The sequence below is a fragment of the Euprymna scolopes genome, chromosome 28, assembly GCF_053919585.1.
Source record: "Euprymna scolopes isolate OS-2025 chromosome 28, ASM5391958v1, whole genome shotgun sequence".
Lineage (NCBI taxonomy): Eukaryota > Metazoa > Mollusca > Cephalopoda > Sepiida > Sepiolidae > Euprymna > Euprymna scolopes.
In genome coordinates this window covers 105,382,997-105,400,379 of record NC_136509.1, presented here as the reverse complement: position 1 = coordinate 105,400,379, position 17,383 = coordinate 105,382,997, and the positions used below count along the sequence as shown (strand labels likewise).

At 34.9% G+C, this 17,383-nt stretch overlaps 1 protein-coding gene across 2 annotated transcripts in view; it reads left to right on the top strand.

Moving 5' to 3' along the window:
• The window catches only part of LOC145249767 (germ cell-less protein-like 1), a 79,378-nt gene that overhangs the window by 50,790 nt on the left and 11,205 nt on the right, over window positions 1–17,383 (top strand). For both annotated transcript variants that reach the window (XM_080111689.1, XM_080111691.1), the window contains one exon: window positions 13,295–13,382. In XM_080111689.1, the coding sequence (XP_079967815.1) occupies window positions 13,295–13,382 (88 nt within the window). The remainder of the gene's footprint in view (window positions 1–13,294; window positions 13,383–17,383) is intronic.

Genomic DNA, 17,383 nt, shown 5'->3' with positions numbered 1-17,383 from the left:
TCTCCAGCTGACTACAATATGGCCATCTTCAAGTCCAACATAAACAAATTCTTGATGAGCCCTTCCCTTTAACTAATCCATTTTACCAAATTTACTCTTCTAACAATTACTATGATATTATCCTTTTGACCACTGTACTCTATTTAACCTTTATTCTCAAGTGGCTTCTGGGCCTTGATAATTGGTGATTTCCTTTTGAAAAGAAAAAAATATTAGTTAATTAAACATTAGGAAAAATGTTTGTTTTTGTTTCTGGATCTGTTTTACAAACTTGACTATATTGTATCTCTTTAACTTTATGATATCATAGAGTACAAAAATTATAAATAAATTTAGAAAAAAAAAAAAAAACCCAACAAAATACAAATTTTTCTTACCGGATGCATTTTGAGATCAATTATAATCCAAAGTAAAATGAAAACATTTTTTTTCAATTAAATAACAAAATATTTCTTCTCACTTCTGTTATTGACAAGAATTTCCTGTTATAAACAAAATTTTAACAAAAATAAGATCCTTGTGCCTAATTTGTCAAAATCTCTACTTTTGTATATGTTTTTTTTTAATTTTTTTTTTTTTTATTCAATTTTCACCCCAAACAAGGCACAGTGCCACTTTGAAGCAGGGGGCTACTATCAGGGACTTAATTAGCGGGGTCATTATGAAGGGAGATGAGTAGAAAGATGTTTGTTGACATTACACTTGAACTTCTGCATATCGTTGCAGTTGGGAAAGCAGAATCCCGGAAGGGAGTTCCAAAGACCCGCAGTTCTGGGGAAGAAACTATTGGAGTAAAAGGCTTTCTTGCACCTAGGGATCTCTACTGTAAAGGGATGAGACTTAGTAGCTTGTCGGGGGTAGTTACGTCGGGGAGGTACAAGTGTTTGCAGTTCGTCAGAGCATTCACCATTGAAGTATTTGTAGAACAGGCAGAGGGATGCAACATCTCGTCAATGGGACAGAGACTGAAGCCTAGATGACAGTTCAGGACCTATCAGGTTGGCGACTCTCTTTTGAACCCTGTCCAGGAGCGAGAGACAAGAAGCAGATGCACCAGCCCAGATGTGACAACAGTACTCCATACATGGGCGAATGGTTGCCTTATAGAGGTATAGGATACTGTTGGGCGTAAGTAGTTTTCTAGCACGGTAGAGGGAGCTAACCTTCCTTGCAGCAACCTTGGCAATGCTCTCAATGTATCTATTCCAGTTCATATTCCCTGTAAACGTTAGGCCGAGGAGTTTAAAAGAAGTACTATCAGGTAATGTGTTCTTAGCCATTGCTATTGGTGGTAGAGAAGGTTTCTTGTAGTTATTGAAGGAGACAAGCTTAGTCTTAGCAGCATTGAATGTGACCAACCATTTTTGTCCCCATTCCACTACGGATTGGAGGTCATCCTCTAGTGTTTCTGCCATTTCCTTGGATATGTGTTCATTTGTTTTCCCCTCATATCTGTTATAGAGAGTGGTGTCATCGGCAAATATACCCATCTCCGAAACAATTTTATCAGGGAGGTCGTTTATGAATATCAGGAATAATAGAGGTCCAAGGATAGACCCCTGAGGTACTCCCGCATTAATGTCGTATTGTTTGGATGTACGACCGTCGTGGACAACTTTGATTTTTCTATTACTTAAGAAGGATTTAATTACGTTATGAATTCTTCCAGTGATTCCATATGATCTAATTTTCCTTAGAAGACCATCGTGCCATACCCTGTCAAAAGCCTTAGATATATCAAGGGCCACCGCTCTACCCTCCCCTGTTTTATCCAATGAATGGTATTTACGTTCAGAAACTACAGTTAAGATATCTGCTGTTGAACGGGCTTGCCTGAATCCATATTGTTTGTCAGTCAGGAGTTTAGCAGCTGTTAGGTGCTGGACTAGGGCTTGATTAACTAAGGACTCAAATATTTTGGCGAAAAGCGGGAGGAGGCTAATGGGGCGATAATTTAGTGGGTCAGTTCTTTCACCAGAATTCTTGAAGACTGGTACCACAGAGGCGGTTTTCCAGCAGTCGGGAAAACAAGATTCATTAAGGCATTTATTATAAATTTTGGACAGAACTGGAGCAACCTCGGCAGAGCATTTTTTTAATAGCACAGCCGGGATGAGATCTGGTCCACACGCTTTTGAGGTGTCTAGATTTTTTATAATAGCATGTACCTGAGAAGGGGTGATTTTCAAATCGTCTAGTGAGGCGTCTATTCGCAGAGGAAAATAAGGGAGTGAGTGGTGTACCGAGTTCAGTGTGGAGTTTGAGGCAAACCGACTGGCAAGCAGATTAGCCTTGTCAGTTGCCGTGCAAGCAACCTCATGATCGTTTGATAGTGGGGGAATAGTTGACTGTCCATTATTTACTACGCTGTTGTAGATTTCCAAAAATCCCGGGTTCCTAATTTCTGTGCTTCGATGCGTTTTCTGGTGGTTTCAGAGTAATCTGTCTTAGCTGTCTCTATCACTCTCTTACAATTATTTCTAGCTTCTATATACTTCTGTTTATTTGAGCTGGACTTATGTCGGTTGAATCTGCGGAATGCATGCTGCCTTTGACAAATGGCAGCTGCACAAGCAGAAGTAAACCATTGGGGGAAGTGGGGCTTGCTATAGAATTTCCGTGCGGGAACATGTGCTTCAATAGCAGTTTTGAACCATTCACTGGTCTCATTTGCACACTGTTCCGCTAGAAGAGTAATGGCAAGCAATCTATAAAAGATTAATGCAAGCAACAGTAAATGTAGTCACTAGTTTTGTCTTCTCTGCACCAGCCTCTCGAACCAAAGGTTCTCAAGTCCTTCGCCAACCTTACTCAAGGCATGCCTCCATGCTGGTCTATCTTCGGCTAGCTCCTCCAACGCATTCACATCGATGCCAAGAGTGATCAGATCCCATTTGGTCATGTCTTTAAAGCGCAGCACCGGGCGACCGCAGCTTCTTGATCCATTTGACAGTTCGCTGTAGAGGATATCCTTAGGGAGATTTTTTTTTTTTTTTTTTACATAGGCATCACCACATTATCAAGGCCAAGAGGCCACTCAAGGATAAGGGTTAAAGAGTGTACAGTAATCATTAGTAATGAAAATTTGGTAAATTTGATAACTTATATGGAACGGCTCATCAAGAACTTATTTACGTTAGACTTGAACACAACCATATTGTAGTCAGCCGGAAAGCAGGAAAACGGAAGACAATTCCACAGGCATGCAGTTCTAAGAAAGAAACTTTGTTCATGGAATCTACGTTTAGGTTTAGGCACAGATAAAGAGTGGGGGGAATTATTGATAGTGTTTACAGCTAGACGAGTGTTTCTTGTGAAAGTTTGGTGAGGGGGGGACCATAGATTGAAGCTCAGTCGAACACTTTCCATGAAAATAACGATACATCAGAGACAAACTCGCAACATCTCTTCTGTGAGATAGAGGTTGCAAGGAGGAGAAAAGGACATCTACGAGGCTACGAAGTCTATTTTGAACTCTATCAAGGCAGGACAAGTCCTTTCTAGCAGCTCCTGCCCAGATGTGGCAACAGTATTCCATCCTTGGATGTACCTGGCTCTTATATAGATAGAGAATAGCATCAGCAGTGAGATATTTACCGAATCGATAGAAAGATCCCACCATTTTTCCAGCGGCCTTGGCAACAGATTTGATGTACGTGTTCCATTTAAGATCAGGAGTAATGGTCAAGCCCAGAAGCTTGTCAAAACTTGAGGCCTCCTGAAGACGAGAGCCATTCATTTCAATTGATGCCAGATGTGGATCAGAATGTTGATGATGTAAAGAGAGAATCTTGGTTTTAGATGCATTAAAAGTAACCAGCCACTCCTTTCCCCATTGTACTACGTGCTCAAGATCAGAGGAGAGAGAATTGGAGAGAACTTGGTCGTTTACTGTCTTAGATGTGGAGATGGCCATCGGGCATTCTTCGCAGGTGTCCAAGCCTGCGCGATCGTCGTATCTTGAGTGTCTGGAACAAGGAGCAACTGCTGGCACGTCTATACTATTGTATAAAAGTCTGAATAAATTGAAATATCATGTTTAAGTGTATTGTACGACTACGCAATGCCAGGTTGCCAGCTAGTATCTTATAGATTTTTAGAAAATAAAATCTGTTCAGTTATTATACTTCATCTTTTCTGTCCTCGGTCAGTGAAGGAGAAATCCTTCTAGACTGGGGTAATTTTAATCTTTGTGCCAATCAAGAATGCCTGTTTAGAGAGCTGGATTCTCCACATTAAAAAACCGCCTTGTGCCTAACTCTGACATTTTGAGGAGACAAATAGAAGTACATGTAATTAATCACCCCCCCCCTCTGAAATAAGATTTTACTGTTTTTAGGTGATTATGTGCGAACAACTTGACAAGCTTGGTAGAAACAAGAAGATCCCAAAACAATTATTTTAGAGTGGGAAATGTGTTTTGTATACGATTTTGATGTAAAAGTAATCCTAATTTTTAGAACTGTTCATTAACTATATATATTTTTTTTTTATAATTAACTCTAAGTTTGACTGAGTATGGTTATAAAACCACACAGAATCGCTTAACAAAAAAAAAGTACCCTCTTTCTATCCAGAGAAGAAAAAAAAAAAACCAATTTATCTCCCTGGCAATTTCTTTTGACTTACTACCCTAAAATGCTACAATGACTCAAAAATGGAGTCTCATTTTACATGAAATGTGAGTGACCCCTTCTCTAAATTCTAAAATAATTGAGTTTTTCTGTTTTCTTCCTGCCAAATATTTCAGGGTGTTCACAAATAAGAAAAGGTAGAATCCCATTTTTTTTATTTTTTATTTTATTTATTTATTTATTTTTTTTTTTACACGGTGGTCACCACTTATCAAGGCCCGGAAGCCACTCAGGGATAAGGGTTATTGCAAGTACAGTATGTTAGTGTTGGGATTTAATGAAGTGTTTACTTAAGAGGGCGGTTCATTAGGAATTTGTTAACGTTGGACTTGAAGACATCTAAGTTGTAGTCAGGTGGGGAGCAGGCAGACGGAACAGTTCCACAGGCGTGCAGTTCTAAGAAAGAAGCTTTGTTCATGGAATCCACGTCTTGATTTAGGCACAGATAAAGAGTGGGGGAAATTTTGTGGGACAAGGATTCAGCTGAGAGTGTCAATCTACAATAATGTTAGTCATAATAAGATCTTATATAGTCCCCAATGACGTTGGGTTAAACAGAGTTGAAAGGGAAAAGAAAACGAAATACCAAGGTCTTATATATGACATGGAAAGAAACTGGAATCTTAGGAAGATCTTTATCATTCCAGCAACTAGACTCAAGAATTTCAAAAATTACCTGGCGAATATATCCGGTGAACCAAGTGCAATAGAAATTCAGACAATTGCACTTAAAGGGATAGTCATAATCTTAAAATGATCTATTGGTTAGAATATCTGAGTTAGTGGTTAAATGTTTAGCATTCAGTAGGATGCCCCATCCCCAGCTTGAACAAACTAAGAAAATTAAAATAAAAGAATCTGCTTTTACAAAGAAAGCAATTCAAATTTTCACATTACACTAAAACGTATTTTAATATGAAACAAAAATTAGTGAAAAATGTTAGCAATTAATTTTTAATTCCTAAAACATTTTACATTTTTTTTAAATAGTTGTTTTTTGTTTTTTAATTTATGTATATACTATCAGAGGGGCTCCCAACTTTGCCGATTGTAAAATACACTTATTATATTTTAATTCATGCAAATTTCGTATTTATCATTACAAAGCTAATTCTCTATTGAGTATTATATTGTACTTAATATATAGTACCAATTTCAAAAGTAAAAATAAAATGACTTGGGTACCATCAGCTAGAATCGAAACGAAACCAATTAGTTCTCCAACTGCGTTCCCTCATTTAGAGCTGCAGCCACATTTGTTACTGTTTGACTTAACCTGACAGATAAAAAAAGTTAAAATTAAACTATTTTAAACTACGATTAGTTTATGCACGCGCAAATCAACAAATGTCTGCAAGTTGAAATGAACATTTTGCATTTCAACTTGTTGACTTCTAGCTGCAGAATTCATCCAAACAAAGATTTTATTCTTTATAAACACCATTGGTGAATGATTACTATTTCCAGTTAATTTAATTTCAGTGTTATATGACCAGAAGTTTTAAGAGTTTAGCAGTTAAATATTTACACAGATGCACATACATACATCTACTGTTTTATTTATCTATGTGTATAAATATATAATCACATTTTTATTTTAACAAATTTCCACCATCTTGTCTGTAGTCTAAAAGTCTTGTCAGTGGAAAAAAAATGTAACAACTTGAAGTTACTGAACTGCCAAATCGTTTCAATAACGAAGAATCATTTTTATTATGTCTTTTATTTTATTGCCCTTTATCTTTGTTATTCCAATCAATGGTGCTTATACAATATGGGGCACGGATGAAAATCAAATTCAAAATAAGAATTCTCCAACATCAGGCAAAAATAAATATCTCCACTAAAAATTAGGGAAAACAATTGATTAAAAATTTAATTAAAATCAAAATTTAATTTCATTTTGTATGAGTCACCATGGCCTGTTCTCAAGATTTACCTGAAACAGGGGAGGTAACTCTCCTGTTAAGTAGTAATCTTACCCTCCTCCCACCAGGTCCTGGATATGACCTTAAACTATATCCGATGGTGAGGGCCCCAGCTTTGCAGGCCTTAGGGAATGTGGAGCCACCCTTTAATTGCCATTGCTCCCAGGTCCACTCTGACCCGGAGTGGTAGCACCTGTTAGGGTCCCAACTATGGGTTAAATAGAATACGACTTAAAAAACAAATATACTATATTAAAAAATCGTTCTTCAAAATCACCAGATTCGGCATTAAATAACCTGAAAAGGGTTGATATGCCGTAAAACAAAGCAACCAACCGAATCCTCCCACCACCTTTCCCCATGCCAATAATGGCTGTAGAAATGAAAACATTATTTCTAATGCCATTCTTAACAAGGGAGCTTAGCTGTCTTTGTTTCACAGGCAAGTACTAAATCATCAGCATACAGTATCTCCTCCGGACAGCCCATACAAAACTGCCTGCATTGTGCTTCTAAGACAAACGAAAAGCAATGGATTCAGATGTAATCCTATTTAGTGTTTAACGACCTGGCTGTCCCAAGTTTGAATCCAGTTCGTTTCACAAAAAATCACTTCCACTTAGGATGTTGGCAACCTTCACATGGTCCCTCTTGTAAGTACCTGATATCTTTCTAAAAAAGATTCTGACTAGAAAAATATCAGGGAAACCAATGCCAACAATAGAATCTTCAGATTCATGCAATGTGATGAACATTAAAGTTTCCACTAAATGTTGTCATTTCTAACACGATTTTAAACATTTCTGTACATTGCTTGAACAACCGTTAGCAACCATTCAGATTTTCTTAGTCTACCACGCACTTTGGTGCACAGAATATGGACATGCATTATGAGATTGATGCAAAAGATGGCACCCTGTTTGTAAAGCATCCATAATCATGTTAGCACCAAGTTTTTGATGCAGCTGCATGTTCACCTAATAATCCTTGTTGATTTACTCTTTACATAATTCCAATCACAAGTACATGACCATTTATCAAAATCTCCATCTTTGTTTTCCAGTCAATAATCGATAAGCAAGGGCAGATTACTCTAAGAACTTAACACAAAGAACAGAACTCTTTTCATACTACTTGTATTGATCAGACTATTGTTCTTATCTTCAGTGTTATTTGTGCAACATTTTGGTTAGATTGGCCTTCGACCGTCCTCAGGCATGTTAGGTGTTGTTTGAAAAAGAAAAGAGAAAAGTTACTGGCTCTTTAGATATTTTCGTATTCTGTGAGTGAGTTTCTATTTTATGGCTATTGTTTCGTTCTTGTGAAAAAATTGTTGACAAAGGAGAGGTAACTCTAATAAAGATCGACAAGGAATTATCTCCTTCCATCGCCAAAATTTTAGGGGTGTACAATGTTTGTTTTTTTGTTTTTTTTCTACAATTAGAAGCTCCCAAATGCTACTATCTCTAGGCTTGAACTCTTTTTATTTCAATACCAAGAGAGACAACTTAACACTTATGATGTAATCATTAGGTCAAGCTCGTTTCATATTAGAAGTGCTTGAGGCTCATGTCTCCACCATGAAATATGGCAGAGTGAATGCAGCCCATACAGACTTTACTCCAAATCTTGAAGGAAATGTGTGTTATATTCGCATATCTCTCCACATTTCCATGAATAAACCGGAAATCAGCAAGGCAATGACGGCAGCAACAATGGCGACCCTAAGACAAATCTGTTCGCCGTTACAACGTAGTCAAACACAATAAATACACAGGACAATTTTAAATCCCATCTCTTTAGATACACACATCATTAAAATAACTCGCACCTTACTTCAACATAGAAAACCTCCAGAGAAAGTTGCACAGCAAAAGAAAAAACCTAAATAAAAAATCACAGACACTACCATAAACGCAACTCAGATAGCATAAAAACGCAAATAATGATTCCACAAAACACCCCAACAATACGACACCGACTAGGTTACATTCACAACTTTCTCAGCTTTAAATCGATGTAACACATGCATACACACACCAAACAGATAATTCTCTACAATTCATTAAAGCACAAAAAACAAACACAAATAAAAAATATGACGGCCATTTTGACGCCGGAGCCGATGTGCCTTTTACTACGTCCGCACGTGCTGTATAAATAGGCCGGCCGTCAGAGAAAAAGCCAGTCTTCCAGCAGATCGCCAGCCAGAGCAGGTCGCCTCGCTACCAGTAGAAGCGGACACAGCTGTTCCCCTCAACTCTTTGCAGCAGCTCAGCGACAGCCGTTCCCCTCAACTTTCTAGCAGCAGCAATAGCCGTTCCCTTCAGCTCCACACAGCAGCAGCTCAGCGACAGCCGTTCCCCTCAATCTACTAGCAGCAGCAGCAGCAACAGCCGTTCCCCTCAACTTTCTAACAGCAGCAGCGGCAGCAGCAATAGCCGTTCCCTTCAGCTCCATCCAGCAGCAGCAGCAGCGACAGCCGTTCCCCTCAACTTTCTTGCCGCAGCAGCGGCAGCAGCAATAGCCGTTCCCTTCAGCTCCATCCAGCAGTAGCAGCGGCAGCAGTTTGATTCAAAGCGCCTAGTCACCATATCACTGCTTGTTCCAGTCCCGGACGTCATCCCTAGACCGTACCAGCATCTAGGCCCCTGTACCTGCCCGAACCTGATCAGGCCAGGATCCCTACCTCTCTAATCCCTATTCCGGCCTTCCTGACGCCCGGCTGACCGTTCCGGCTTTGATTGAGGATATATATGCTTATTCACTTTGACCCTCAATAAAGGTTGAAACCAAATTACTTCGTTTGTTCTCCTTGCTTCCATACGCTCGTGTTATTTTATAACATGTGCTTAAATGTAAATATTGGCATAACTTTGAAAGAGTTACAATGCCATAAAACAAACGGGTTTAGTTTACAAGAGACAGAGGAATGAAAAAGTCGTCAAAAATCAAATATATAACAATTACATGTTAATTACATGTTAAATTACTCTTCTACCTAGTTGAAGTTTTTAGCATTTTTACTTTAAAACATTTATTTGGTTCAAAAAGCAAGTAGTGTTGAGTGTTACATGAAAATAAGAAAAGATGGCTGAAATGTGACTCTTACATTTATCAAGTCTTCTTGGTAATGGCTCAAAAATTAAACAAAATACTGGTAGAAACACATCCAAAAAATGCTCCATGCATGATGAAATCTTTAATTTCTCAGATGCCTTCACAACCACTTTGCTGTATATGCAAGTGCATAAACAATAAAACGTGGTAATATATTTATAACTAAAAATCAAACTGTATACAAAGAAAAGAAAAATTGTTATCTTTGTTAATTGACATCATATGTTTATCACATGATTATAATTGTTTTTGAATTAACAGCAGATGAAAACCTACAGCTTGTGTTTTTCGCATTAAGATCCATGGCTCTAACGATATAGATGTTCAAGGGGTGGTGGTGACAGCATTGCTTGTTTTTTTGTTTCCTTTTCGTTTTCTTTCTTGGAAGAAATTTGATCCTCTTCTCATTTACCATTTATCTTGTTCATATACTCACAGCCTCCCACTTCTTTTTCTCACATAAAAAGACATAAATTAATGTGTTTTTTTTGGAAATGGTTTCAAGTTGAAACATTCTTTTTAATATAATTTCAGTTTTATTTTCTAATTTTCTTCTTTTTCTTTGCCGTTTTTTGAGGCGAAACTAATTTAATGATATTAACACCTTTGATCTGCTTAAATCCTCTTGAGCTAAAAGCAAAATTCATTTCCAAATCTCTTTCTGATAGTGTTGCAAATGAGTTCATATCTTAGAGATGGGAGGTGTCAATTTCTTTTTGTAAAGGAATATCACTTCAGATAGTAAAATCTACTAGATTTTACCAGTATTGCCTGGGAATCATTTCTTTTTTTCTGATTAAAATAAAACAAAAATAAATACTATCAAAATAATGAAAGAAAAGGAAGGGACCTTTTTTGAATGAGTTTTTCATTTTCATATGAAAAATAACCAACGTCAATGTCCATTCGTATGCTGATCAAAATATTGGAAGAAGTTCCTATATAACCTAATCCATGTGTGTTATGGAGGAAGATTACCAGTATCCATATCATTGTTGTGCTTATAGACAACTTGTAAATAGACTCCATCTTGTAATTATCAATCTCTTTCTCTCTCTTTGCATGTCTCCTCTTTCTTTTCTTATCAGTTTCCCTTTCTGTCTAGCCATCAGCTGGTTATTTTCTTCCCTCGCCACCAAAACAGTTTAGGTCATGGTTGAGTTACGTTGTTCCTTGTTGACTGAAGTATGTCACAGTCTTGTGCAGTTCTAGGAGATCCACGCTCCTAAGCTTTGCCTTCTCCCTTTGAGAAGAAGTTAGTTTACTGTTTCGCAGGTTAAAGGGCTCTTCCTTTCGGGTGCTGGCTTTTCAAATTTCACTTTCCAGCCCTTGTGTTACATCATTTCACCATAAGAGGGAGATAAATAACGTCTCTACCAGTTTTGTCTTTTTTCCCCACTCATTTAAAAAAGAAAAACAGTTAAATGATTATAAATAACCGCTCCCTCCTAAAATCTGGAAAAGATAAAATTAGAAATTTTGAAATTGCTTAATCCATTGTTATTTGTAAAAATGGGTTTTTGTGTGTTTGCTGTACAGGTCATGATGATCTATTCACTGTCTTTGTCCAAATTTGATGCTTGAATTTGACACTGGTTGTAGTGTTAATGATTTGATCTCGGTCACTATTGTTGTAACGGAAGGATTTTCCTTACAAAGGCACAACTCTAGTTTAAAACCAGCAATAATGTCTTATTTTGAGAAACATTACAATGAAACTTAGTTTCTCTACTGAATCATAAACTTGTAAATCAAGACAAACCTATTTCCAACAGAACACAAACCGTCCATAAGCTTAAAGCCCAGAGGTCCATTTGTGTTTGAGACCCCCCCCCCTAAAACCCCAACTAATACCCTCTCCCTCCCCATTCTGCTAGAATGTATATAGATATCACCTGATCAACACTGCAAGACCGTTTGAAATTTATCAGCTGTTAATCTAAATGCAGCATAATCACATTGACACATCCAATCAAGAACAGGGTTATGCTCGCTGACAGACGCGACAATTTTGAAGATGGGCAAACAATATAAGCTAAGTTATAAGTGCGCACATGAGTATGGTAATTTTACTTTTTTTCTTTTTTTTTTCTTTTATTTTTTATTTTTTTAGGTTAAACTTCTGTCTTCTATAGTAGAAAGAAAGGTGGTCCTAGCTCTTCTATATTCTTGCATAGGCTATTCGTTATCGAGTAGAGTTCTTCTGACCATAAAAACGGCTCGCGTGGGACTAAGTGTTAGAGACCATTTTTACGCATCCGTCCTTGTTAAATCACCAAAGTTAAGCAACATTGAGCCTGGTCAGTACCAGATGGGTGACCAATTTAGGAATTCCAGATGCTGTATATAGGAGGATGTCGACATCTCCCTGCAAGAGTTGCAAAAACCTAATGTCATCTCCCCTCACTGGATATACATGCAACTGGGGACCTGGAACTTCCTCCTTTGGAAGAAGCCGATTAAACCCGCATAGGGTTAATGCCATTTTCATTATGACTTTGTGGACATAAAAACTAACTGATAATGGGATGATCACCATCTGATATGAATCTACCTTTTGCAGAGTCTGAAATGGCTCACAATCACAGCATGAAACCGTGAATCCAAGAATACATATATCGACAAATTATACATTTGTAATGTTATATGCACAAAAAGCAATGGAATTAGAAGTAATTTGAGAGAAAACTAGTTTGTGTACAAAAAATGTAGGACAATAAAATTTTATAAAAATTTAGATGTGAAAAAAGTATCATGAATATATATATAATTTTTTTTTTTTTTTTTTTTTTTTTTTTTTTAGGGTTAACCTTTATTTTTGGACTGATTAAATTTGTGCATAATTAAAAACTAATTTTTTTTCTCTTCCAATTTCGAGTAAACAACTTTAATAAAAGTCGTCTGCTTCTATTTTTATTGGTTAAGCATGTTTGTTATTGCTTTTTGATTGGCTGATCAACTTGATCAATTCTCGGCATATTCTTTTTATGTTGACTCCTGGTCAAGCCTGAACCAACATTTACTAAAATCTGGTGTGCTAAATGCAAAAGTCTCATTTTTATTATTTTGGAAAAAATATAAGAAGTTTGATTTCTTGTATTTTATTTTTTACCTACTTCAGATACTGTTTCGTTTTCAACTTAACATTCATTCTTGCTTTCTCTTCATCTCCCTGTCCTTTTTTTTTTTTTTCACTTTCTTCCTCTGTCTTGACTTTTTTATCTCAACTTTTTCTTGACTCTCTCTCCTTTTCTATTATGCTCTCTCGCACATGCTCATTCTTCACTTGCCTCTCTCAATCATCTGTCTTCCCACCCCGCAACCATCTTCTGTGTCTTTTTTTGTTTTCCTTAACTACTCCCTCTTTTTCATTTCATTCTTGAGGAGAGATGGTAAGAGAGTAGTGAAACCATTACTGAATGTAATTATAGAATAAGCAAGGCAAACTAAAGATCTATTTATGGTCAACCTGTTTAGCAACTCCTGCCGAAAATGGTATGCATCGGTCGTTGAGAACATATTTCACTCACAAATATATTGCGATACCATCAACCATCACTTTCTTTCTCTCTCAACAATATTGATTTATTTGATCTTTTATTTTTGCTCTAGATTAACCATTACGTCTTTGGATAAAAATGGAATGATAAAATACACCAAGTCAACTGGCATAAAAAGTCTTCGGTTCTTCCCAGATGAGGTAAGCATTTTGCAAGTAAATTTTGCATTTAGATGCAAATATCTTTCATAGTTCAGTGATTTTCTGTTTTTCGTCTATTTTTTCTCCTCTAGCTTAATGCTATATACTCCCCCCCCCCCCTGAACGACACCTAGATGAATATTATCTATTATTCTTTGGCCAGGGGTGACAATGTGTTTGAAAACACTCTTCTTCCGATAGTTAGTATGCTCATGAGAACAGCAAAAACAGTTAATTTAAAACTAAAAAAAGGTGACCCGTTGCATCACCCATTGAGGTCTGACTAGATTTTTAGAATCAGAAAAAAAATGCATTTGCAAAATTCATTAAATAAGAATAAATAAAAAAAAATGTATCCCAAATTAATCTAATTCTGTTCACCATATCCACTCTCACTTTCTCTCTGCAGCAATGTGTTGAACAGCATTGCTATTGTGGTAATATTTCCTTTTCTTTATAATAAACTATTCTAATATATTTTATTTTTACCTTTTTTTTATTACTTTGACTTTTGAAAGAGTAAAATAATTGTAAATAAGTTTAGAGGAAGAGGTGGGATAATATCCAGTGAAAAAAAACTAATAAGAAATGGGTCACTTGATGAATTATTTGCAAATTAGCTAATTAAAATAATTATGATGGAATTTTTTATTTTGTTTTCAATAATAACTCGATCCCAAAACTAAGGAATATATTAGCATGTATTGTGTAATTAAAAAATATATAGGAACAAAAAACTTTTGAGGAAACAAACGATTAATTCAGCTTCAGTATTCAATGATACATATACTTTATCCATCTGAAATAGTAGAGTCCATTTTTTAGCTTAAATTTGATAAACTAGCTGGTAAAACTAAAACTGAAATGATTTTTTTTTTATATATATATTAATGTGTCTAAATTTACCAAGGCCAAAAACCACTCAAGAATTGTTAGCTAGAAGATGGAGAAAAAGAAAACCCACTATGAGAAGCCTGAAAATGAACAGGATGGACAAAATGTGACTACTTAGGAAGACAGTTCGAAGACGACCATGTTGTAGTCTGCAGGGAAGTAGTTTTATGGTAATTTGTTCCGCATAGGAGAAGTCTTCGGAAAAAAATTCTGTCTATGGAAATTCCATAGAAAAGCTTTTATTTTGTAGATTTAACTCATTATTAGTGAGTGTTAAAATGAAATGTAAAATAAAAATGTTTAAATCTCTTGAAATCGGAAGGGAAACTAACTCTAAGATGGCACAGTAAACCCACAGTCAACCTCTGAAATTTCCACACATATGCAAAGAGTTTTATAGTTAATCTATGTTCTTCCCATCAAGTGAAAACGATTGAATCTCTGTTGATTAGAATATTCATATACAATATGAAAAGTTATCTTTTCAAATTTGAGCTTTTCACATCTCGTGCTTTTATAATTATTCCCTTATCAGGGGCAGATAACTTTTGCATTGTTAACAGGAAAAATGAAAAACCAAATAAACAAAATCACAATTAAATCCTTAAACTTAATGATACTGTGATGCCATTAATACATTTTTAGGGGTCATTTTTGACAGAAGATTGTTTTTTTTTATAAACTTTACAAAAAATCTACAAGCTAAATGCAATAAATAAACTCTTCAGATTGGAGGACTTTATTAATGCTTTACAGATTGTTGGTTTGATTGAAACCTGACCACATCTGTCATATTTATGGTTTTGCAAAAGAATTCTACTTAAGCGAGCTAGAGAAAAGAAAGAATCAAAGTCTACAAGTCTGGAGCTTTTAATACAGAATTTCACAACTGCCCATTTTGCTTAGAAAGAAATTAGCTCCCTAATATTAAACATTATTTATCTCCTACAAATCTAGCCTGAAAACAAAATAATTTCTGACAAAATACAAAATGCTAGAAAACCATTTGGACTTTAAGTGTAAAACTTTTATAGATTATTCAATATATAACTTGTATGAAGTCAGATTTTCTGAACGCCCACCGTTAAAACACCCTGGCTATTAAAACAAGTAAACATCATACTAAATTTGATACTTCTTTAGTTCATTAAAAAAAAACAGGAATAAGAGATGTTTGGTTAATCTATACCATTAAATGAAATGTGTGTAAGGTGTAACATACAACCAATAAAATAATATGAATGTTATATAAATATACTTGTGGTATTGGAATTGTTTATTAACAATGTGTGTATGTATATATATATATATATATATATATATATATATATATATATATATATGCTCTGAAAGTGCATATCCATTTTTATTGAGCTTAAATAAATATGGCAATTTTAAAAAAATAATTTTATTGAATATATACATAAAAGTATATATCTTTTATTATCTATATATATATATATATATATATATATATATATATGTGTGTGTTTATGGAAAGAATATGCTTTTTCAATTATATTTCGCCTTTTATTTATATCAATCCTTTTATTTATGAAGCTCAGTGTATGTTAAATTTAACAGAGCATATACAATATATATTCAGAATACATTTTGGTTTATTGAAAAAAAACAAAAATATTATTTACAAAAAATATTTGATCCTTAATAAAATCAACTGGAATACATTTCTTTTTTTTTAAAAATAAGTCAGCCATTTTAATGAATTTCTTTAAAATCATATTTAAAAGCAAATATTGGTAGTGGTTGTAATTGAGCATGTCTATTAATATCATAATTGAATTTTCAAGAGTTTCCACCATATATGTTAAATTAATAGCAATTATAATCTTTTCATATTGATATCACAAATATCTTTCAGTTCCAAAATTTATAAATTAGTATTGAATATATATCATTTAAAAAGATAAAAGTTTATTCTAATAAGTCCCTACTTACTTGAAGTCAAGAAAGGCAAAGTTTTTTTTTTTTTTTTTTTTTGCTTTTTTTTTATCAAGACTTTGCCTGATGTCATAATGGATGTGATATTGTTTTCAGAGCGATATACTGTAACATGCAAGCATTTGCTTAGTTTGAGCTTCCAGTAATGTTTTACCATTGATATTTTGAATCCGTGTTTTTTGTTGTTGAATGCACTTTTATGCTTGTTGGATCTGTTTTCTCTTACATAGTATTTTTGTTTAGGTTTTCCTTGGCAAATATTGTGGCTTAGTAAACAATGCCTTTGCTTCAGTAATTATTTTGTAGTAGACGAGTTCTACAGCTACAGATTTTCTCTTCACTATTAATTTATTTCTACTTAGGTTATATGATCCCTGGCATGATGAAATAGCTACACTTTTGTGTATCTTAATTGCTATAGATATATTTTCGTACTACTACAAAGCTCTACTCATGTATTGAGCACTGTTAATGTAATTATTGAAAATCTATACACAATTTATTATATTATGTGTATAGTCATTCACAAACAGCTGTTTCGCCCTATCATGATTCTTCAGTGGGGTTAGACATAACAAGTGTTTCAAAACCTGATTGCTTGATCAGCAGTCGAGCTACTTACTCCCATATTATTATTCTTGCTGCAAAGTAAGGAAAGTTATGCTATGTATGTTTTACATTTGTATTTTCAACTTCTGACAGTGCTTAATTCGTTTTTTTTTTTTTAAGAGCTATGTTTTAAGTTAAATAGCAGCTGTTTATTCAATTATAAGAGCTCAACCCATGAGTGATATACATGCACGCATACACACACACACTAGCTGTACCTATCTGGCGTAGCCCAGGATACAGAAAAAGTAATCTTAGATTTTAATATTCATTTTTAAATTTAAGATAGGCAACTGCTTTTATTTAAAAAATAATGAAGTAATTGAAAAAAAATAACTGTACCTAATATGTTATATTGCCAATAACATGCTACAACAATAACCAATAAAAATTGGTTAGTCAGAAAGAAGCATGATTATGATTTGAATGTTATTTAAGTTTGACTGAAAATATGACAAGATAACTTTATATGTTGGATATAAAAGTTATACCAATTCAGAATTTAATGAAAGGTGACAAGCCGCTCATCAGGCAAG